Source organism: Nicotiana tabacum, chromosome 19 (assembly GCF_000715075.1).
Source record: "Nicotiana tabacum cultivar K326 chromosome 19, ASM71507v2, whole genome shotgun sequence".
NCBI lineage: Eukaryota > Viridiplantae > Streptophyta > Magnoliopsida > Solanales > Solanaceae > Nicotiana > Nicotiana tabacum.
In genome coordinates this window covers 69,028,606-69,053,521 of record NC_134098.1, presented here as the reverse complement: position 1 = coordinate 69,053,521, position 24,916 = coordinate 69,028,606, and the positions used below count along the sequence as shown (strand labels likewise).

At 37.3% G+C, this 24,916-nt stretch overlaps 3 protein-coding genes across 6 annotated transcripts; 2 read left to right on the top strand and 1 right to left on the bottom strand.

Moving 5' to 3' along the window:
* The first annotated feature begins 566 nt into the window (after positions 1–566).
* On the top strand, positions 567–1,016 carry LOC142173536 (uncharacterized). Its single transcript, XM_075239142.1, has one exon. It carries the CDS (start codon positions 567–569, stop codon positions 1,014–1,016), a length of 450 nt encoding a protein of 149 aa, XP_075095243.1.
* Positions 1,017–10,039: 9,023 nt separating this feature from the next.
* Positions 10,040–15,785, bottom strand: LOC107761934 (GDSL esterase/lipase LIP-4-like). 2 transcript variants are annotated; one of them, XR_012702739.1, is made up of 6 exons: positions 15,386–15,785; positions 12,899–13,084; positions 12,656–12,813; positions 11,168–11,432; positions 10,149–10,459; positions 10,040–10,058 (listed from the first exon to the last, which is right to left on the bottom strand). XR_012702739.1 is itself a non-coding variant. In XM_016580229.2 (5 exons), exons 1-5 carry the CDS (start codon positions 15,693–15,695, stop codon positions 10,230–10,232), a joined length of 1,149 nt encoding a protein of 382 aa, XP_016435715.1. In that variant the 5' UTR covers positions 15,696–15,785; the 3' UTR covers positions 10,126–10,229. The 2 variants fall into 2 exon arrangements, 1 of the variants encoding a protein (XP_016435715.1); XM_016580229.2 differs by lacking the exon at positions 10,040–10,058 and having other exon boundaries at positions 10,126–10,459.
* A 2,170-nt stretch (positions 15,786–17,955) lies between these two features.
* Positions 17,956–23,137, top strand: LOC107761932 (nitrogen regulatory protein P-II homolog). 3 transcript variants are annotated; one of them, XM_016580228.2, is made up of 9 exons: positions 17,957–18,261; positions 18,357–18,402; positions 18,561–18,588; positions 20,096–20,183; positions 20,276–20,343; positions 20,740–20,809; positions 21,060–21,129; positions 22,608–22,643; positions 22,726–22,825. In XM_016580228.2, exons 1-7 carry the CDS (start codon positions 18,072–18,074, stop codon positions 21,122–21,124), a joined length of 555 nt encoding a protein of 184 aa, XP_016435714.1. In that variant the 5' UTR covers positions 17,957–18,071; the 3' UTR covers positions 21,125–21,129; positions 22,608–22,643; positions 22,726–22,825. The 3 variants fall into 3 exon arrangements, with proteins under 3 accessions (XP_016435713.1, XP_016435714.1, XP_016435712.1); XM_016580227.2 differs by lacking the exon at positions 21,060–21,129 and having other exon boundaries at positions 17,956–18,261; positions 22,611–22,643; positions 22,726–23,137; XM_016580226.2 differs by lacking the exon at positions 21,060–21,129 and having other exon boundaries at positions 17,958–18,261; positions 22,726–23,137.
* The last annotated feature ends 1,779 nt before the right edge of the window (positions 23,138–24,916 follow it).

The following is a 24,916-nucleotide window of genomic DNA, read 5'->3' as shown; positions in this document are numbered from 1 at the left end:
CGTATTGTGCCGAGGTCCGAGCAGACAAGGATGACCTCAACAGACCAACTCATCGACTGACCTCGGTATAGGCCGAATCCAAAAAAGATCAAAGAAATAATACCATAAGGAACCTCACAGCTTTGCGACCCAACAAGGAACGACATCTACCATATGTCAGAACGGCGATTACATCCTCCTCCCGCCATGAAGAGGGACTACCCAGATCAAGGACAGGGACTCAGCGAAACGAAAGAGGTATGCCCCATTTATTATCTGCTCACAATTTTTGTGTGTCACCTATAGAAATAGTCTATGCCTTGGAGAAGCTCGGACCAAAGGTGAAGTGGCCACAAAAGATCAGGTCAGACCCGAGTACCAGAAAATCGGACGCTCTTTGCGAGTTCCACCAAGAGCGAGGGCACAAAACCGAGGATTGCATTGCCCTAAGATAGGAGGTCGTAAACATACTACGACAGGTACACCTCAAAGAATTGCAGAGAGACCGGGGATGGACCAACTTTTCTAGAGGACGTGAACAACATCAATAACCGCCGAAACTGCCCTTGCCAACCTGCACCGTCCACATGATCATCGGCGGCGGCAACGACAACGATGATTCCATCAATAGTGTGAAGTTCACCACAACTCACAAGCTCAAACGGTTAATCACCCACCAACGATATAATAAACTCGCAGAAAGTATCATCTTAGATAAGTCGGATACCAACGGTTTGGCTTTCCCTCACTATAATGCCCTTGTTATCACTTTACGAATTTTAGATACCGATGTGAGACACATTATGGCAGATGATGGGAGAGGCATGTGCATTATCCACCCTCGAGTACTTGCACAAATCAAACTCGAAGATAAGATAATGCCGCGTTGCATCACGCTAACTGGTTTTAACAATGCAGTTGAGCGAACATCTGGCGAAATCACAATCCCCGTCTTGGTCGGCGACGTCACTCTGGAAACCACGTTCCATATCATGGACCAAGACACAGCGTACAACGCCATAATAGGGCGACCATAGATACACACCATGAGAGCAATGCCTTCCAGATTATACCAAGTCATCAAATTCCCAACTCCATGGGGAATATTCAGCATACGAGGAGAACAACGCACATCCCGGGAATGCTAGACTGCACGGTTACTCAACAAACAAAGGACGAAGAAAAAGAGGCATATCAATCAACAAGGCCGAGGTCGATATGTGACGATAGCGAGGACGTCATCAGGGACCCCGATATGGTCGAAGCTGTGAAATCGACCATAGAAGACCTCAACCCCATTCAATTAGACAGCAACGACCATATCAAGAAAGTTTACATCGGCTACAAACTTTAGGAACCAGATAAATTCCGTCAATTCTTAACTACTAACGCGGACTTGTTTGCTTTCAGCCATGCAGATATGCCAGGTACCCCAAAGGAAATTGCCACGCACAAGCTGAATGTCGACCCATTCTACCCCCAGTGAGGCAGGTCAGGTCTAAGTTCAACTCTGTGATCAATGACGCAGTACGCAAAGAGGTGGAAAATGGATCCGTCAGGGAATCAAAATACCCCCAATGGGTCTCCAATGTGGTCACGGTGAGAAAGAAGAACAGGAAATGGTGGATGTGCATAGATTTCACAGATTTGAACAAAGCATGCCCCAAGGATTCATTCCCATTACCCCACATCGACCAACTCATCGTCGCAACGACCAGGAATGAATTGTTGAGCTTCTTGGATGCCTACTCGGGCTATAATCAAATCCTCATGGAAGAATAGGATCAGGAGAGAACCACTTTCATCACCCATCAGGGGACGTACTGCTACAGGGTCATGCCCTTCGAATTGAAAAATGCAGGGGTAATTTACCAAAGGTTAGTGATGAGGATGTTCAAAGACCAACTCGGCACGATGGAAGTCTATATAGACGACATGCTGGTCAAGCCTAAAGTAAAGAAGATCACATCGATCACCTAAGAGAAACCTTCGAGATACTCAAACGGTACAGAATGAAACTAAATCCTGAAAAGTGCGCATTCGGTGTGGCCTCAGGAAAATTTCTAGGTTTCCTGGTATCACAATGAGGGATCGAGGTCAACCCTGATCAAATCAGAGCCATCGAAGGGATACCTGACCACCAAAAAATAGGTTCAGAGGTTGATTGTTCATAACATTGCCCTTTCAAGATTCATTTCGTGATCATCGGATAGGTGTCACAGATTCTTTGACGTACTTAAGAGTATAACTGCCTCCAATGGACTTCTGAGTGCATCCAAGCCCTAAAGAAATTAAAAGCATATTTGTCATCGCCACCATTGCTTTCAAAACCAGAGCTAGGGGAACGTCACCTCGTCTACCTCGCCATATCTAAAGTAGCTGTGAGCCCAGTCCTGGTCAGAGAAAATAAAGGTACGCAGTCCCCCATCTATTACATTAGTAAAACACTAGTCGACGCCGAGACGAGATACCCTCGCCTAGAAAAATTGGCCCAGGTCTTAGTCGTAGCTTCACGAAAGCTTAGACCATATTTCTAATGCCACCCCATCTCGGTCGTCACGACTTTCCCCCTAAGAAGAAATGTGCATAAACTTGAGCTATCGGGCAAGTTGGCCAAATAGGCCATCGAACTGAGCGCACGATATCACATATCAGCCACGGGCAACGATAAAGTCAGCAGTTCTTGTTGACTTCGTCACCGACTTCAGCGTGAAAACAATGCCCGAAGTTGACAAAGATGTCGTCCATGCTTCTCCCCAAACACAAGACCTCTAGGTCCTGTACACTGGCGACGCATCTAACGAGTCAGGGTCTGGACTGGGACTCGTACTCGAAGTCCCAACCGGCGAAGTGATTCGCCAGTCCATAAGGTTCCCGGGCATGGCTAACATCGAGGCCGAGTATGAGGCCTTAATTGCAGGGTTAAGGCTAGCACTCAAATACAGGGCAAAACAGGTAAGAATAAGCTGCTATTCTCAACTCGTTGTCAACTAAGTCACAAGGACTTTCCAAATCAAGGAACAGAGGTTACAAAAATACCAAGCCGAAATCTGTAAGCTGCTGCCCGAGTTCGACGAATGTCAACTCGACCAGATCCCCCGAGCACAAAATGCCTAGGCAGACGACCTCGTCAAATTAGACACAGCCACCAAAAACATTCCAACCGAAGATAGAAGTGTAGTCCACCTTCTTAACTCATCGATAGACCAAATCGAGGTAAGAACAATAAACCTGATTTAGGACTGGCGCAACTGTATTGTTACATACTTGCAGGACGACATACTCCGAGGTGATAAAAAAGAGGCCAAGAAACTGAGAATGCAAGCCACCAGGTACAACATCATCCACAACGACCTGTATAAAAGAACGTACGACGGCCCTCTGGCGAAATGCTTGGGCCAAAATCAGACGCCGCGCATTCTTAAAGAGGTCCACGAGGTCCATTGCGCAGCTCATTCTGGCAATCAGGCTTTGGTCAGATGCCTCATATGGGCAGGGTATTATTGGCCCACTATGAAAAATGAGGTCGCGGACTTCGTGAAAAAATATGAGCAATGCCAAAAGTATGCCCCAACGATTCACCAAGCAGGCGAACACCTCCACTCAGTCATTCCCCTTGGTCGTTCATCAAATGGGGAGTGGACATCGTGGGCCCCCTCCCGACAGGACGAGGTAACATACGATTCCTTTTGGTTTTGACTAACTATTTCTCTAAATGGGTAGAAGCACGAGCATTCGCCCAAATATGTGAACAGGAAGTGATCACCTTCGTATGGAAAAACATCGTATGCCGGTTCGACCTCCCCAAAGAGATCAACTACGATAACGGACCCCAATTTACCGAAAAGAAGGTCGCTGTATTTTTTGAGAAATGGCATATCAAAAGAATACTCTCAACGTCATACCATCCCGCGGGCAAGGGACAAATGTACTCCAACAAGTCGATACTAAACATCATGAAGAAAAAATTTGAAGACGCCAAAGGGTTATGGCCGAAAATATTACCAGAAGTACTTTGGGCCTACCGAACAACGTCGAAGACGAGCACAGGAGTGACGCCTTACTCGTTAGTCTATGGGACTGATGCAGAAATACCGGTCGAAGTCGGGGAGCCCTGCCTAAGATACTCCCACGAGAGCGGACCGAGGAATGATGAAAGCAAAAAGGCAGGAGCTCGACGAAGTCGAAGAACGAAGAGACATGGCCTACGTAAGGATTATCGCCCAAAAATAACAAGCAAAACGCTATTATAACAAAAAGGCAAAGGTCAGTCCACTCAAAGTCAGGGACTACGTGCTTAAAGCTAAAACACAAGCAAGCAAAGACCCACGGGAAGGCAAACTAGAACAAATTGGGACGGCCCGTACAAGATCACGGCAACAGCGAACAAAGGGTCATTCCAACTAGAAACAATGGAAGAAAAGATACTACAAAACAACTGGAATATAACCCACCTCAAGTACTTCAACTTCTAAAAGATAAGGCGTCCCCCAAGTCGTACTCTTTTTCCCCCACTTGAGTTTTGTCCCAATTCGGTTTTTTCAAGGAGGGTTTTAACGAGGTAACGAAGGGGACACCTCAAGCCGAAGTACACAAAGGCGGAGGCACATGACGGCTAGTTCATTGCTCGCCCTCTCAAGCCTTCTCCAGTTCGACCAATGAAGGGACTAGATAGACTGGGAGTGGGACTGGAACGCCAGCCAATGCCCGAAAATTTATAAATTTCTCCAAAGTGTATGAACTAAGAGACAATGCATGAAGTTTATTAGTATTTTCCCAAATGTACAACCAAGGCAACAATGTTTAAAGTTCACGATGTCGACAAACTACGCACCTAGACAGGATATGTTTGACCTCGTTCGAACTAACGCCTACTGGCCCTCGGCCATAGTTAAACATATATTATGTTCGACCTCATTCGAACAAACGCCTACTGGCCCTCAGCCATAGTTAAACATATATTATATTCGACCTCGTTCGAACCAATGACTACTGGCCCTCGGCCATAGTTAAACATATGTTATGCTCGACCTCGTTTGATCCAACACCTATTGGCCCTCAGCTATAGTTAAACACAAGTTGTGTTCGACCTTATTCAGACCAACACCTACTGGCCCTCGGCCACAGTTAAAACGTAGGTTATGTTTGACCTTGTTCGAAGCAACACCTATCAGCCCTTGGCCATAGTCAAACTCACGTTATGTTCGACCCTGTTCGAACTAACATCTACTGGCCCTTGGTCATAATCAAACTTAGGTCTTGATATAACAATATTCGAACCAAATGAGTACGGCCATAAAATCAAGACAACCAAGCGACGAAAACAAAAAACATACAAGTATGAACCACAAGAAGAGAATCAGATGCAAATAACAAAGCTGACATTTCATACTTAAGAATATTTTTACAAAGGCTCATGAAGACGCCACCAACTACACAAAAGTATACAAAAAGAGAAAAAAGAAGATTAATGGCCATCGCTTCGCCCGCAGTATCCTCACCGACTTGGCCCTCAACTACGTCGCTCTCTTGACCTTCAACACCCTCGCCATCGCCCTCAGGGTATGCAGTGTCATACCAGGCATTTTGCTCAAGCCGTTCTACACCTTCGTCCCCCTCGTCCTCACTGGCCTCTGGCGTAGCAGGATCATACCCGCAAGTAATTCGAGCTTCACGAGCCTTAACACGAGAATCTTCAACGTCGGCCTCAGGAACAAATCCCGCCACATGCAAATCTCAGAACACATTTAACTGAGCCTCAAAGTGAATTCATTCCTCGTACAGGTCCCGGGAATGTTTGGAAAATTTGAAGTATGAGAATATGACGGCTGCGCAAGCATTTGAGCCTTCTCAACCTCTAAGGAGGCCACCTGGTCCTGAAGGAGGGAGTTGTCTCTCTCCATTACCCCAATCCTCTGATCAAGCCACTGTTTTTTAAGTCTTGTCGTCTCCAAGTCGCTCTTTCGCTCAGAACGGAGAGTCCGTATCACTACCTCAAAGCCCTCCGCCTTCCTCGAATCAACCGACCAAGCAGACTCCGCCCTCTCCAACTCATTTTGCTTCTCTGTAATCTCGTCGTGAAGAACCTCCATCTGCAGACGACACTCCTCTAACTGCATGTGCAACTCGACCACTTGTGTTTGGAGATCGCCACATTTAGCCTCCACGTCCCTGCTAACCTCGAGCTCTTCCTTTTTATTTCTCAGTGTCCTCTCAAGGACGTTGCACTTCTCGATGACCCCCACCAGCTCGTCATCCTTCTCCTTCAGTTCATCCTGAAGAGCCTACAAATTGTCGCCCTCACCCGGTACTTGCCACGGTACTCACGTGATTTCCCTACAACTTCATAAAAATAGCCTTACGCCTCTCCTCACTTCGGGCGCTTTCAATTTCCAAGATCATGGTTTGAAATAGAAAGAAAAAAAAAAGAAGGACAAAGTAAGAACGAAGCCTAATATTTTGAACATAACAGACAGAAACAAAAAGCGTCGAAAATCTTACCCTGAGAGCGAGGTCGGCTATGCTCCTCGATAAAGTAATACCATCCAGATCTTAGAGGGTTCGACCCTCCACGTCGGAGCAAAGGGGATCGTGAGAAGAAACCACATCTTCCATATTCTTTAATAAATCCTAATCCATGTGGATCGCAATGGTCTGCGTGGACCCCTCCAGTCTCACCTAGATCTAGGTAAATCCCTCCTCCATTATCCTCATCTTAGCAGCGTCGAGATCAGAACCCTTCTCGTAGCCATCTTCGGCAACACCTTTGCCTTTCCCGTCAGCCGGTGAAGAAGCATCGTTAGTCGGTTTCGATGTCGACGGACCCTCCTGCCGCAAAATATCATAAGCCACAACGGCCGGCCCTTTGGCTCCTATTGCCACAAAGGGAAGAGATATACCATCAATGACCTCCACCTATATCGGAACCTCAGACGCCAGCTCAACGTCATCTTCAAGTATTATTGTCGCCGTCTCGTACATGACAAAATTATCCATTACGGAATCTACAACCTAGGAAACCCCGTCACCAACATCCACCGACCTTCTCTTGCGAGGAACCAAATTCCCGTTGTTTGGCGACAATTCCTCCTTCTCATCCACAAGACGGAACAAAGGAGAAGCCCCAAGTCCGTTGTCAAAATATTTTTAGATGGAGAAGAAACTCATATTGAGGCAGCGGTAGACGTTGCCGAAGATCGAGTAGACCTAGCCGCGATCGAGGAGGGAACAGAAGCAGGTTAATGAGTAGGCCTAGCCGTGGTCAAAAGGAGGATAGACGTCGAAGGGGAGGCAACTTTCCTCTTACGGAATGCAGGAGGGGGAGCTCTCGACCTCCTTGAAGATCCTCGGGCTGGAAAAACAAGAATCGAAATAAAGTTATCATTATCATCAAAAGCAAACTATAAGAAGTAGGCGACTAAGAGGCCAAAACAAAAAAAAATAGACAAACTCACCGATCAAGGAAGGAGTAGGCTCGAACTTCTTAAAAAAAACCCGGCCACTCGCGAATTCCAACAGAGTGAGGCAGAACCCGGCCAATCCAATCATAAATGTCCCCGACCAAAGGAGGGGGCGTAATCTTGGCTGCACAAGAAGGGAACAAGAGTTCAGAACCTACGACTAAAAAGGAAGATCAAATGTTTTAACGAAGAAAGATTAGACGCTTACGAGTATAATTCCAAGTCTCGGGCAAGCCGTCCGCGTTGGCCACCACGTATTTGGTTCTGAAATAAAAACAATTGTGCCAGAACTGACAAATCGCCTTGTCATCCATCTTCACCACCAGGCATTTTCCCCCTCGATGGAGAAGGTTCAACATTGTCCCCCTATAGAAACTAGGGGTGAAGAGATGCATCAGATGCCGGAGTGTGATCTCGACCCTAGCGAATTACGCAAATTTAGTAAGCATCCTGATGAGCTTGTAGATATATGGGGCCAGTTGAGCCGAGCAAACGCCATAGTAACAGCAAAATTCCTCCGCCAATGGGAGAAGGGGAAGGGCGTAGCCAACCTAGAAGGGGTATGCGTAGAACGCACAATACCCGGGGCGGTGGATTGTACCACATCTTGCTCTGCAGGGACCAAATCGATGTGAGCGGGAATATTGAATTTAGCCCTAAGCTCTGCTAGATCAGCCTTTTTCATCACCGACTCAGAGGCCTCGAGCTCGTCCTCAGGCGCCTTTGAGAAGTCATACCTAACTTTCTCATCACGAGGAATTATTTCTTCCACCGTAGGAAAATTCTCGTCTTCAATGGAAACAGAGACTCCATCAGCATGAGGAGGCATAATCACCGCCGAGGGAACAAGGTTATTTCCCTCACACGAACCAGAGGACACATTAGCCATAGTTGAGACAAAAGAAAAGATATTCAAGTGAAAAGGGGTTAAAAGCAACAAGAGTCGCTAGAACCAGGAAAGAAGACACACAACAATGGAGTAAGGAGAAGGAGGCGCAAGGATTCAATGTTAAAAATACGTAAAGAACGAATGAATGCCCTCACATCCCTATTTATAAGAATTTGGGCATCAAAACCAAGAAATTATGCCATCATTACTCAGCACTGGAATCGTAATAGCAGTCCCAACCGAAAGACGCACGGGAAACAACGTAAAATATCGGAAAAACGCGTCATGATGATACATGATGTCATGACATCACTCTGGTGTAGAAATGACGTAACCCTAAAAGTTACGGCCCACGAAAGGTCACGTCGTCAGCTCGTCTCAAACATCACTACCCGACCCACTCGTCCAATCTTCTCGACCACAAAAAACAGAATCCGCTCATCAAGGTCGTCTGAGGCCGGCCTCAATAAGCGGAGGGAGTAACTGTAAAGGTCAAAATCTGCCCTAGAATATTTAGGGCAAGGTAACATTGAGAAAAGAGTCGGTTGAGGTCGACCAGAAAACAGCGGGACTCATGGTCGAGGTGTCAACAATGGTTGAGGTCGAGTATCACAGAAAGAGTTGTAACAACTAGTTTTTAGAATAGGTTATCAAAGAGAATATTCTAGTGGACATTTTCTCCACTTATACTATTATGGTTTGTTAGGGATATGTCCCATATAAATAGGAAAAAAGGCAATAAATGAGGGCATGTGACATTTATTAGATAAGAGCAGACTTTTGATATAAGACTCTCTCTCTCTTGTAAAGATACAAACATCATCTTTTCATCAAGATTTTTGTTTATATTATTTCATACTTTTCCATCAGATCCGAGAATAATTCGAACATTCTAGGATTTGTCTGTCACTCATCATTGTCATGATGAACAATCATCTAGTTCATCCTTTATTGGGTGAATCACTTTTCCTATTTACTTAAATGTCATTTATTATTATTTATTGCTAGTTATTTCTCCATTATTGCTCAGACTTTTTAGAATATTTAATACACGTTATCAATCCACCACCAGATCTATTTAATGTTAGCCACATTTTCGAAACTCACATCTAGAGATATTATTATTAACTAAGTTTAACGCATCATTATATAAATACAACCGTTTTAGCCTAAAAATATATTTTTTGGTCAAACATTGCCAATGTTAGATTGTGCCCTTCTTTTTTTGGGCTTCTGTTAGAACGTGGATATAAATGGTATAAATGGTTATTAATTAGTGCTTCTATACTGTGTTTAATTTCCTCCTCTTTCAAAATTCAGTAGGAAAAAGGAATCTTGAAAAAAGTTGCTTCAAGGGGCCACATGTGTTGGATTAGTCTTTTGTCCTAAATATCGAGGCAAGGGAGCTCGAGCAGTGGCACCCTGAAAGGGTTTTGGAACTTGTACATAATAAGTTTCTCTCCCAGAGTTAGATTTAGATCTGAAGCAAAATCCAATGCCAGACTATATCTTGCTTTTCATTTCCGTTAAAGCAATTCCTATTTAATGTTCAATATATAGGACTAACCTGAATTAATTTGGAATGGAAATTAAAGATCGATTCAACATTTCTTCCATCAAGAAATTTCGACACGCTGAGACTGCAATATCTCTTCTTCTTTTTCTTCTTTTTGTGTGGATACACTTGACAAAGTTATTTGATTTGTTGCATGGTTTTGCATCTTTGATGCCTAACAGAATTAATACGAAAATTTTACCAAATTGTGAATGAAATGACTGAACGATCAAAAGGAGAGGTCAACAAAAATAATTTCAGTTACCCTTTAATCTCAAGTCCGGAATTAACCATTTCGAAGTCAATGGTAAATCATCAATGGAGTTTGAAAACCTAGTAGTAATTTCTAGGTACAAAAGTGATTCAAGTTGAGAGGAGGAGTAGAATAATTTGTAGAGAGTATTTTGGAGGCAACAATTGCATTAGCATACTCAGTGTAATGAACTCCGTCCCAGCTGATATATGCAGAGCCATCCTCACACAAACTATACCCACTTTGGCGACACGTTATGTTGGAATTATAGTTGTAAGGCGGACCACCATAACCACAACACACCATCAATGGATTTTGAATACCTATTATCACACACGAATTTAGAATTTGTAATCAGTAAATGCAGAATGCAAACTTAGTTTAAAAATAAATTCTTTAAATATATTGGAGTACTATTCTACTATATGTATAGTTCAAATAGAGTTGCCTGGACACTTCATCAACCAATGCTTGTTATGTATTTGCGACTTAGGAGTGTCAAATGAGTGAATTGAGCTACATTTAGGCCGGTTTAAATGGTCGAATCGATCAATGGATTGGGTTATAACCCGTTCAACATGGATTGAATAAAAATATTTTTTATTTGTTATAATCCAATCCACCCAACTTAAAATATTTTCAATTTCTTTATTTGTTTACATACCAAATCAACTACTAAGAGCTTTTTCTTTATTTATCATGACATAATCACGCAAATGAAACTCAAAAAAGCCCATTTTCAATGCTTTGATAAGTTTCCTCAAAAATATTTGGGCTATATATGGATGGAGCTCAAATTTGCCCAAGCTTTAAAATGGCTATGTTGGGCTATCGCCATTCTGATCCGTCAGTGGATATATACCCAGCCCAATCCATTTAAAGCTGGGCCCAATTATATTTTCATGCTCTAAATTTGATACCCATCCTGTGACGTATAATTCATAATTAGGGCTACTCAAAAAGTTGTGTTGTGCTAGTTCCTGTGCAACAATTAATGCGTAGAAATCCTCAAATAAACAAGTTAAGCTCACCATAAGCGCTAGAATTGGCGATGAGGTCATACTTGATGGCATAAATATTCACATACACAATGGTGGCGTCTTTCATTTGGAGCCTCAGCTGTTCACAAAGAGCGCGCAACTGATTATTAAATGCATCTGCAGCTTCGTTCATAGACTTAATGCATCCATAATCGTTCAAATTGCTCCCATTTCTTGTGGCAAGCTTCTGTGGCAAACAACCCAAGGGTCCTGTGTTATGAACCCAGAAATTCTTCCCACCGTTATTGTATATGCCCTGCATTAATTAGTTTTTCTTAGTTAATGGGGAAGATCATAAATCAACAACTCAATTTACTTTGGTTAACGAGGGGAAAAAGAAAAGAGAAAAGGATCAAATTAGCCTGTGTACTATTTGAAATTGGGCGATTTTTGCCTTCCATTAGACTTTTGGTCTCATGTTACGTCCACCATTAGGATAAATCTCATTTTTTTGTCATTAAGTCCGGATGGAACTCCAATTTGAGGGTAATTTTGAACGATAGTCAAAAAGTTAAGGAGTAAATTTATACTTTTTAATTTTCTTGAAAATTTGGACACGTGTAGTCCACCTACTTTACGCCGGAATTCTTTTAATAAGAAGAAAAAATATGAGACTATTTGCTAACAAATGGACAAATGAAAATCGCACCAAACCGAAAAGTCAAACCAAATCGATTAAAAAACCTGACTAGGTTTGGTTTGATTTAGTTTGATATTGAGTAAAAAAACCTGAACCAAACCGATATATAAATATATAATTTTTTATATATAATTTTAGGACTTTATATAAAATTTTATTTAAAAGCTATTTAGAAATATTTGAGATCATCTCATGGGATATAATATTTAATAGAACTATAAAGTGCATTCATTTTTATTTACTTTAAACAATAGATTGTATCACTTTTTTATTATGTGTTATTGAAATACGGCAATCATCTCTTTGTTCTTTCATATTCATATGTCAAGATTTATTATATGTTTTGAAGTGGTATTTCGATAATCTAAAATTACATATAACATATTATTATTTAGGTATCATATTGATTTTTATGTTTAATTATTAAATTTGGTTAACCCTGAAAGCGTACATCAACCAAAAATTATTGGTAGATGACTAAGAAAATAAACTATTATGTGTTACTAAAACAAATTCTCCCATAAGATCACTTTAATAGATCATATGTTTGTTATTTTTTTTTTTAATTTTTAGTTAACATATATTCACTTATCAAAATTTTATCTATAACTTTAATAATGCAAAATTAAAATAATATTCATGTAACAAAAAAACTCGAAAAATCAGACAAAACCGAACCAATCAAAACCGATATAAGTGGTTTGGTTTGGTTTTGATAATATCCGAACCAACCCGGTCCATATTACCATATACACCCCTATGTAGCATAGAAAAAAAATTGAGCAATTTTGGATGTTATTGACAAATTGGGACCTTTACCCTAAGGAAAAAAGACTCACCCAGATTGCAGCTTGAATCTCAGATATGAAAGAAGGGATCTTTTCGAGAACTTGAGAAGCTTGTGAAAGGTACGAGAATGCATTAGCAATATCATTCTGTCCTATGTCTATCATGTAAATTGCATTCTTGAAATCTTCTTCAGCCAAGTCTTTCAGACCTTGTCAAATTAAAAGTTGAACAATTAGCATATTAATTGAGGTTAAGGGGAGTAAATACGTAACAATATACTAGTAGTAAATTACCTTTGGATTGTAACTGAAGGGACCGCGCTTTGAACCTTATAAATTGAAGAACTTGAGTACTCAGAGTAAATAAAGCATTTTTAGGGAGTGTAGTTGCACCTCCTATTGCAAAATTTACTCCGTTATTGAAATTTGGTTTTACAGATTCCAGATATGGACTCAAATAACTCATGTTCAGACTCTCACCTGTCAGCATGTATCACACCAAAGAAAAATAGTTAGCGTTTGTCACTGAATCTTTTGACTAATGATTTTGGCTAGTATTTTATTAATAACCACATTACTCTCTCATTCATGTTGAGACAAAGAGCCTTAGGGGCTTGAATATAAACATGTATCCTATTCATGATTAGGAGTGCCAATTTTAGCCCAAACTCATTTGGTCCGTTCAAGGTTGGGTTGGTTATTGACCTGCCCATTTGTTGAACGTAGCTCATCTTAACCTAACTTATTTCAGTTCATTTAAAGTTTTGCTAAAAACAAATTAATTCATGAGTAACATTGCTAAAATATTTTAAAAATAACTTTTTTTGTTTGATATATTATATATGACCATAACAAAAGAAAAAAAGTCTTATTTGATAGATATACAATTCATAAGAAAACAATACACATCAATTAAAGCTTAGTAAGAGTTGGACGGATTGGCCTATGACCCAAATTTTAGCCCATCTTGACCCAATCCATCTCAGCTCAAGTTACTTTTGAGCGGGTTAATGACCTGTCCACTTATTGACTCAACCCATTTTGACCCGCCCAAAAATAGTATGATTTGCTCATTTAACACCCCTATTCACGATAGAGATATAGATTCCGTGAAAATATTATTCAACAATTTAAAATTTGAAGATATTACATAATACTCTTATAAACATTTGACGGATAAATATTCTTCACCTCTATGTAGTTGAAGTGATTATAAAACCATTTGTTATTAAAAACTAAGCATGCAGGCTGCATATGTGGTCGTAAGAATGGAGAATTGACAGTACCGAGATATTATTCACGGGCTCGACCAAAAATAAAATATAGTCTAAGTAAATATAGTACGGCGGAGGTAAAAAGTCTGAATGCGAGTTTGGTAAATCTAATAGTGTAACTTTTATTCAAATAGTGTATTTATTTTCAATATTTAATTAAATATGTGTATATACTTAATTTAGAATTTAATTATTAATTATGAAGTCCTCGTTTTAAATTTCAGAACTAATAAAATTTAAATTTTGGCTCCGCAATATTTAAAAGTACTATTTCCTCCGTTCACTTTTACTTGTCCACTTTTGGTTTTGCACACCCCTTAAGAAATAATAAATAAAGTGCATAATTTAGCATGATACTCATATTAATTGGTGTATAGTCTTAATGAATTTGAAAAATGATTTGGAATGAATAATTAATGTTAAGGGCAAAACAAGAAAAATAAATTATTTTTCTCTTAATATGCGAAAAGTGACAAATAAAAATAAAATTTTATTTTTAGAATACTCTACGACTAAAAGTGAACGGATGGAGTAGTAGTGTATATATTTAAAGAAAACGAAAGTAGAATGTTTTCTTACCATATTGTTTCGCGGGGGGTAAAAGAGAGTTTGTTATGTACACAAATATGAATACTGCCAAAAGAAACTTAAGGAAGTGGATGCAAGTCAAGTTGCAATGTATCTTTTCTTAAAACTAACTAAACTCATTCCTAAAAATTGTTTTTGGTGCAGAAGTCTGTAAATTTATATGCATCATGCAGCTTGGATGTAATGATTTCCAAAATATAATTACACTTTCACACATGCACATACGGAATAGAATGTTGAGTATTTCCCGAAAAGATCAAAGTATCTAACTTTAAAAGAAATTCCAGCAGTATTTCTTGAATGAGTTGATCAAAACTATTCTAAGAAAGCTGAGGGATATTGATTGTTTACCTACCTGGTATATACTTTCACGGGTTAAAGGATTGCTTGTGAAGAGTGACGTGAAAAACTCCGCATAAAACCAATATATGTGATGATATTTGACTGGGCAAGAAGTTTAGTTATAAAAGAAAAAAGAATTTTTGAAACTTGTAATCTAACAAATATTCATGTGGTTGTGAATAATTTTATTAAGGATAAAATGAATAAAATTAAATTATCACTAAATAAAAAAGTATCATTCTTTTGAGGACTAACTAAAAAAAAAGAGTCGCATAAATTGGGACAGAAATCAAATATCGGTTGCATATGGCAGAGACATTTTACTTGGAAGCAAGTAATTTTGATGCATTGATGTCGAAAAAGAATAATATATATTTATATGTGAAAACAATTTAACTTTAAACTCATCGTTTCATGTTTAATAGAAATTTTTATGGTTACACAAATGTTACGACATGTTTAAAGCACAAATTCAAAATAACTTTGGTTCTTTCTTAAACTCCAATTTAAGCTACTTTAGATAAATTGGAATTTCAGGAACTAACAAGTTTTACGAAAAAGAGCAAGAAAGGCTTACAAAGGAAGTCAAGAATTATTCGTCCATCACATAATCTATCAGATGGCTGATCATGAAAAAAGGTACGACCATCTGGAAATCCAAATCTGATTCCATGGGCAGCCGCGTAACCACCTGTGTCTGAGTTTGAGTCTCCAAAATTAAAAATCACCATATTTTTGCTACACTCACAAACAACAACGTTGGCCAGTTGAGAGATGCACAACATCGAAAAACAAGCAAATAATACAAACGTAGAATTTGTTCTACTACTAGTTTTCATCTTCATATATACTTGCTCCGTTCTTTTATAACTGAGTATATTACACATCTTATGATAGAGCCAATATATAGAAAAATCAAGGACCTAGCACACACAAATGAGATTAAATTACTTGATTTTTTTTCACACGAAGTGGAGCAATGGATGGAGTAAGAGAGCACTTCACATATAATGGGTATATATAGTGGAAATATGGTCTTTTTTTTTTTTTTTTTTTTAACAACTGTTGAGGAGAATCATAATTGACAGAATAATGATTTTAAATTGACATTGTCCACTTGCGTTCACGAGATTGCATAGCGAATTTTTACACAATTTCCTAGATAATTAACCAATTCGTGGACAAGTGGACAATTCCACTAAAATCTATGAGTGGTCGCCACTGGTATTAATTAGAATTTCAAACGCATTTAAAAAATTTCCTCAAGAAGTGAGAAATCTCAATGATGGATTTGAGTATTAACTTGTAACAACTAACAATTCTTTGCATGGAGTTTCTTTAATACGCAAATTTGTTGCAAGGTATAAATACTTCCATTATTTGATAAACGATTGAGAATTTAATCAAGAATAGAAATACTATCTTATAGAGCTAATGGCATAAATAAGCAAAAGGCTACCAAATCAGACCACGATTTTTAATTTGCCAGGGCACTTAGATTGCCCTCCAAATATAGCTTTCTTTTTTAATCAGATAAAACGTTTTCATTCATTTTACGTAAATATTGTTGTATTAAATTTTTATTGAGTTTAAATTATATATACAGTTATGTAAGAAATTTTTTATTCTAACACGTTACTCGAAGGATATTTGCAAGTGAATTTTTTTAAAATATGAAATTCATAATCGTTAAAATAAGATAAATTATCTGTTATGACAAATAAGAGTGTCCTATGCTGCTTTATGAAGATTACTCCCATATTCAGTGTTTTTGCTAACCACTTTCGCTATAATAACTTTGATTCACAAGGTCTAGACGGCTCACCGGGCTATTTCTTCCAGAATAACCGGACATTGGCTACCAATAAGTTTTTTGGAAAACTACATTCTATAGTTGTTCCCAAAAAATAATAGGTGGCGAAATATATATTATTTTGTATATTAATAAATATTATACATAAAATATACTTAGTTAATACATAATTAATATATTTTTGTATATTTAACTAACGGATATAATTATTTCTGACTGACTGACCAAATGTGTAATTTGCCCATATTTGTTTTTACTGGTCAACTGGACTACTTAGCCAACTCATAATGTATTTCTCTTACACGCCAATTTTAATAAGACATCTCTAGCAAGATATTTGTGACTCGATATGACTCATGAGCTCATAAAATAACTTGTGTTTTCCGTGATCAGCGGTGGTAAAATGAATAAAAAAATAGTTATTCATCTATATTATCCATTAAAAATGAGTTGAATAATGAACTTTTTAAAAAGAAGAATTAACCTAAATAGCCGCTCACCTAATTTATTAAACTAAAAATAGCCGGTTAATGTATAATATCTATATATATATATATACGTGCCTCGCACATAATACTCTAAAACAGAGAAGAGAAAGATGAAAAAAAAAACTATCTAAGAGTAGATATTAGAAATGTACAACGAAGAATTCGACTAATAGTTAACATAAAAGTTCTAGCCCTAAACGTTCACTTGGCAAGCTCGATCTGACTTGCAAGGGAAGCAATTTCAAGAACCATTGTATGTGATCACCAATGACCCAACATTTAGATGAGATATTAATCTATAGTTAGTAATATTTGCAGGTATGACTCTTCAATCTTCCTGCTTTTCGTCCTTCATGTGAAGGAAAGATTAATTTCATGCAACATGTTATTAAACATAATTTCTTATTCGATAATAATTCAGCTTAGACATGTATACTCTTTATGCTAACTCTTCGTCGGCTTGGACTAAATTGGTTGTGGGCTAAGAGTATGGAAGAGAATTAAAATACACCTTTTTCAAAAAAGTTAATATTGCTTGGGTGATTGTGTGTGTGGGGTTGAGATGGAGGTATTAGAAGGAGGACAGATATCTGAAATTTAACAATTAACATACTAATTTATATAATTGATAAAGAGAGCGTGGTAAGAAAAGGCTTCAATCACATACCAGCAACATTGGGACATCAATCACGCAAATTTGATTATTTGAATTACGGCTTATTGAAAAATTAGGTGTTGGTACATCTTATTTAAATACATGTCAACAATATAGGTGTAGATTAAGACCTATGGCTATGGGCATGGAGTTGTACATTGAACTAACTAAATTGAATTTTAGCAAAAAAAGGAAAACAAATTAAATAATTAAAAAACAGTTTGCACTGTTTCTTCATTCTGTGCTTTCCATTTTACGTAGATCTCATCGATAATTCCTGCTTCTGCTTCACTACGAGGCTCCATAAATGGCGTCCGCGTCTTCCTCCATTTCTAGATCCAACACTTCCCTTCCTTCAGTTTCTTATCCTTTCCTAGAATTTCCCCACATTGCATCCATTTCCATTCGCAATAAGTCGTTATTCCCTTCTCAATTCACCCTCAAACGTACCAGAAATGCTTCTCTTCGTCCACGTATCACAGCCCAGCTCTCTCCAGGTCAAAACTTCACCTCCGCCCCTCCCCATTTACTGAATTGATTTTTCAGTTTCTAGAGTATTTCTTAATGGTACGTTGGTTTATTTCTGTTTCAGATTATGTCCCTGATTCAAAATTTTACAAAATTGAAGCAATCTTAAGGTGACCTAACTCACTTTTCTTATGGACTACTCTCTGTTTTATTTAATTTATTCTACCCTCTTCCCGTTCTCCCTGCGGTTTTGTAATTTGCATGATATTTTTTTTTTTTTTTTTTTTGCCTATTTCAAATACGTCTGCCAAAATTTGGAATGGATCAGACCATGGAGGATTCAACAGGTTTCTTCGGTAAGGACTAGCACTTGCCATGTGCATGCTGCTTTTACAAATTGATTTTAGTTTTGTTAATTAGGTAGTATTCAATCAATCAGCTAAGCCTCGATACGAAATTATTTAGGGTCAGCTATATGAATTGTCTATATCAATATGCTCTATTTAGGCTGTATGTAAGCATTAGAAGGCTAGCATCATTCAATATTCAGAAGAATTGTTGTAGTTAGACTATTTTTATGCTAGTAGTCAAACTACTACAGGCTTACTCCTTTATCGGAGTTGGGGCCGGCTAGGCTTGCAAAGCTCAGAAAGACTGAGTTAGTATTTTAACTAGTAATGAACACTGAATATAAAATGTAGGCTAAAATCTATATCTGGAAGCTGAAAAGATTTACAAAGATTTTGAGGATTTATGTCGTAAAATGACATTTATCAATTCTGGAAGGAGAATATGTTTTCCAGCAGCACTTCAATTCCGTTTACAAAATTAAGAAACTATAAAATGATGGAAGTAACATTAGCCTTCATGATCTATGGTTAAAAAGCGGATAAGTCTGCTTAACACAGTAGAATGTCTGTAGTTGTTGTTACTGCTTTTTCATGCAAGATGGACTCTAAAAATCTGATGTAGTAGCTTTCCATTATAGAAGCTTTTGACTAGGCGTGATCTACTTTAACAAGATCTATGGCATTTGAATGTTGATTGCTATGCCTGCGTGTTTGTATCAAGAATTTGAAAGATACTTTAGACCCCACGTCTAAAACACCATTTTATTACTTCGTCAAAGGTGCAAACCTTTGTTGTCTTACCCACATTTCCACTTTTTTTGGTTATAGTCTTATACTTGTTCTTCTTTGCCCTTTGACTCATTAATGACACGAGTGTAGGAGATTATCTCGAAGTACCTTGATAGGCACGCTTGCAGGGGTTAATCCCTTTGCCTTTTCAGTGCCATCTAGGTTCTGAAAAGTATTGTAATGATAAGCCATATTAATTGTTGTTGGTTAATATTTATTTTCCTAATCTTTCTCATAGTTCATAGTCAAACCAGAGCAAAGACCTAGTCTTGTGAACGATATAAATTTATTGTTTCGTTCTCTCCGCGGCAGTTCTACCCTGTTTCTATGGATATCTATCCCATAAAGCAATATAATTCACAAATTTCACATGCAAATTCAAATTCCATTGGTTCTTGTGATGTGTCCTTCAAAGAGGTTATCAGTGTGCACATTTGTTCATTAGTTTGTACGTTCTTGACACATAGCACCCCTGTTGCTATTGATCTTTTGTAGATTCTGTGATTTCTATTCTGAAGGTGGGAGGTTTTGTGACTTATAAGTTGAAAGGATATACAAGAGGAACAGACTTAATGCCAATTATATAGCCTTGTACAGTAGAGTCCACATTTTTCTAAGAACGTGTTAGAATTCATTTCAGAATTTCCTGTAAGGTATTTCAGTACTGTACTTTTTTCCTTCAAAGTTAAAAGGTGCCTTTACTTGTACTTTCTGAAACATGAAGTCACTATTGAAAATGGGCATTCGTGGCATCACGGTTTCTGATGTTCGTGGATTTGGCGCTCAAGGTGGCTTGACAGAGAGACAAGCTGGTATGGACATATTCATTGATTTAGCTGCTCCTTATTGAGCATTGTTGTGCAATTCTGAGGCTTTGAGCCTTTGATATATCTGCTCTTTGCAGGCTCCGAATTCTCAGAAGACAAGTTTCTTGCAAAAGTTAAGATGGAGATTGTTGTGCGCAAAGACCAGGTTTTGGACTAAATTCCTGCAAGGCTACACACACACACACGCACTATATATATATATATATATATATATATAGTGCGTGTGTGTGTGTGTGTGTGTGCGCACATATATATTCATACAAAATTTTTGATCCTTTGGGAAATTATTTCAGTTTTCCTGTGTGGGATGGAGCCTTCTTTGCCAAAATAATGGTCATCCCAAACCTGTACCCCGAAATTGTTCAGGGAAACTGTTCTTTTGACCCTTAAGTTTTTAGTCCTGAATTTTGGTGATGTGACTTATCATTTTGCTTAAATTTTTAAAGGTTTATATTTGGATTCCTCCATTTAACTTTTTCTGATCTAGCTTCCCATGCTTTTGAATGATGCCCTGATCTAGCCTGTTGTACTGCCGTATTAGGTTGAAGCTGTCATAGCAAAGATAACTGAAGAGGCAAGAACTGGTGAAATTGGTGACGGGAAGATCTTCTGTAAGTGTTTCTTTTCATAACCCTGGAATTCAACAGTTATGTTGCACCAAAGAAAAGACCCAAAGGAAAAAAAAAAAGAAAAGAAAAAGATAGCCAACTCATGCTTATAATTGTGCTGGGATTTCTCCAACCAGGCTTGAGTTTGACGAGTTAAAGTTTCTTTAATGAGGCTACTGCCTACTATTTTGGTAGTTTCTCCTCAATGAATCTCATGTTTTTCCTTGTAATGTTGCAATCTTTGTTGGGATAGGTGGAACTCAAAGCCTTTTAAATTCTGTGCTGGTGCCTATCTGGCAAAGATTTATATTCCAATGACAAAGGTGGTATAGATATTTTAACTGTTTCTATATATAGGAAGCCTTTTTTTATTTTTCTTCGTCTTTTGGTTCTGGTCTAGTTGTGACTTGAAAGAATATCTCCAATTGGTCATTCCTAACATGGGCTTATATAGGGGAATCTTAGAAAATATGTTACACATGTCGTAATTGTGGCTTTTTCTATGATAAGATTTAGCCTAGATAGTTATTGTTTCTAAATTTTGTATTAGCTGGTAATATTCTGAAATTCTAATACATTTAATATTAAGTAGTAATACCAAGAGACCCTTCTGCTAAGATGGTTGGTTGACTAAATAGCCTCCAACCTTTGGCTTATCACTGAGCGATTCATACTGTTAATGAGTCCTATGATCTTCTACTGCTTAACCAATTAATCAATTAGAACTGTCAAAGGTGCTATTGATAAGTTCAAGTTTCATGGGGAAGGCAATTTAGACTGTCTAACCATAGGAGAAATATCACATGGAACTGCTTGTCACTGCCACATAGAGAGATATTAGAGATATGCTTCATATTCGTGGAAAAAGGAAAAAGAGATATGCTTCATGTTAGAATAAGGAATGTGTCCAAACGATAATGCCATATAACATCTTGTGACAGTAAGCTTGCAGACATGATATTTCTGTAAACCAGTAGTAGAAGATGACTTATCCAGAACATAGGATGGATTTACAATGGAAACGGCTGTGTCACACTTATTTATGTACATCATCAGAATTATAGAATTCAGAACTGCGTAGACTATTTTCAGACTTGTGGTTTGGTGAAGGAACATCAGTATGTGATGAACTTGGTAGGAGTTGTAGGAGATACAAGCTGCTTGCAGCTTCACCAAGTACCAATGGCCTCCTCATTGAAGGGGGCCTGTAGCAAGCAAGCGGAGTGAGTAAATATGTGTTGTATAGGTAGTTAGTCGAACTTGGTAAATAACGGTGGATCTCTCTAGTAAAGTCATATACACAGCTTATACATCTTTTTAACTCTGGCTTACTGTTTACTGTGAAGTGTGCCATGGATTCTGGTAGAAAAAAAAAAATGTAAAGAAAAACACATCTCTTTGATCTTAATTGTTGCTGTTCAGCTATATCTTGTATTCATGGTGGGAGACAGTGTTCTGGAGTTGGATTTACAACAACGATAACAACACCCAATCTTATCCCACACCGTGGGGTCTGGGAAAGGTAGTTTGTACGCAGACCTTACCCCTACCTTGTGAGGATAGAGAGGCTGTTTCCAATAAACCCTCAGCTCAGGAAAGCATAGGAGTTGGATTTAATGAAGCATAATCTTCAGATCTAAAAAATATTTATGCTCATCATAGACGAGTTATCTTGTCTAGTTTTTCTCTTTCTTGATGTTTGTATTTTCATGCGGGTCCGAAAGAACAAGAAACATGTTAGACGTCATTGTGATAGGAGATTTCTAGAATATGCTGAATTACTTTTATTTTGCTTTTGCAGTAGTTCCCATCTCTGATGTGATAAGAGTTCGCACTGGTAAGCATGTTGTAGAGCATTACAAGTGCTACTTAATTGTCACTGCATCTTGACTTATCCTCTTAACTTCACACCATTTCAGGGGAGCGGGGAGAAAAGGCAGAGAGGATGGTGGGAGGGCATGCTGATATATCTTCGTCTGTGTCAACTTCTTGATGCAGCTCGGTTGACGTTAAACGTACCATCTTTTGTTATGTGTTTATCTGTGAAACTCTAAGCTTCATTTTATCACTATGAAAAATGCTGTCAATAGGTTGGACTATGTCATTTACCTTTTTGATTTGTTTAAGAGTTACAAATTAGACTTGCAGGAAAGTCCTTTTAATTTCAGGTTAGTTAAGCTTGGTAGCCTCTGGCTTACATTAGGCTATTCTGAGTTTTCGGACAGTGCCTTTTACCGTGGATGTGCTCATTTCAAAAGATCTGTGTATGCCTCTGCTGTAGTTGAATCTATGTTCATATATTTTGTTTAATCGGTCGAGAACATAGCACGATATCATATTAGTTTCAGAATTCAAGTTGGTAGCTAGTTTCTGTAGTTGTTCGCCCTCTATCCTAATTATTTAAATGTGTAAATGATATTTTAGTTTATTTAAGCTTTTGAAAGAAATAGGATTTCTTTAGATGAAACAGAGCAGCGTGCAAAAAACATGATTTGGATTTCATCTTTCCAAAGGAATCTCTCTAGTCTCTCCCCTTCATTTATTAGTGTTTTAGTATGAAATATAAAATTGTAAAGAAGATTTTGAATTTTGTGATTTAAACTAAATTATACAAATGCGACTTTTTTTATTAAAAAGGAGAGTAAGATATATCTATATCTATCTATCTATACTACGTTATATTAAAAGCACGACGACCCTTAGCGAAAATTGTAATTCAAGTACTTTCCTAATATTTAGGACGTTGAAATCAATTAAAACTTTGCATATAAAATTTTTCCTTATTAGACTAGGTAAAGAAAAAAAATACATAAGTACTTTACCTTATATATATTATACTAATTGAAAATAGATGAGAACTTTTTATACGGTGCTTTGAATTGATTTCTAATTAAATTGAAATATGAGGATATAAAATCACGTATTAAATTAAATTTTTTTAATACAATAGTGTCTACATTAAAATTATTTTAGCATGGAACAATTAAATGTGCATTTTGAAAATTCTTATTTTAGTCATATAATATAATTAATCCATGTTCAATTAAGCAACCAAAATAATTATTTGATAGCATATTTAATCATACTAAATCGTAAAAGCCTAAATCTATATTATAAAAGCACGAAACCTCTACAAGAAATGTTGATTGACTTTTTATTCTTTAAAATAAATTTCATATTGAATAAAAATATAATTTAAATATTTTACTAATGTTTAGGACTTTAAAAATTAAAATTTTATTTATTGAATATTTTTAAACTATATAGGAAGTATAAATATTTAGAACTTTAAAATGGATTAAATATTATAAATAAAATGTCTAATTAATATGCACATACACACGCAGTGAATTTCAATAACTTTTCATAGTAATTTATTTGCCCTATTAAATTTTATGTTTTAGCAATGCTTTCTTTGCCACACACGTTTCGATAAAATTATATAAATCATAATTATTTTATCTCAGCAACTAAAACCTTACTATTTGGGTAACATTGAAACCTTTGAAAGGAGATAAATTGAGAACATAAGATATATATTTTTTATTTATGTTATATGATTTTTTTTTAAAGAATCATAATAAAGGTGCTAATTAAACATGTTTGTGTATTCTCAAGTGAACTTGAAAATAGCTTTTGAATAATATTTTCAGAAAGAGTTTAAAATCTTCTAGGCTGTGTTTTTACTGAAATTAAAAAGGAAGCACAATAACTGGTAAAATTGAACTGATAAAACTAAAAAATTAGAACAAAATTTAAGACGAATATATTGAATAATGATTGAGGACTTTTGTGAACAAAACTTTTTCTTATTGAGTTAGCTATATAGGATTAATATTTAATAATTTTCACTTTATTTTATATTTAAAAATATATATCTAATTTTCTTACCAAAAATTACTTACTAGATAGGGAATACGCGCATCGCGCGTACACTAAAACTAATTATATTAAAAGCACAAAGACCCTTAGCGAAATATCGTTCATGTTTTTTACCCAATAAAAATCGAGTTCACACTGGACGAAATAGTCATTTAGTTATTTTCCTAATATGTAGGAATAGACATTTAATAATTTTTCTAATATTTAGGAATAATATTTTAATTATTT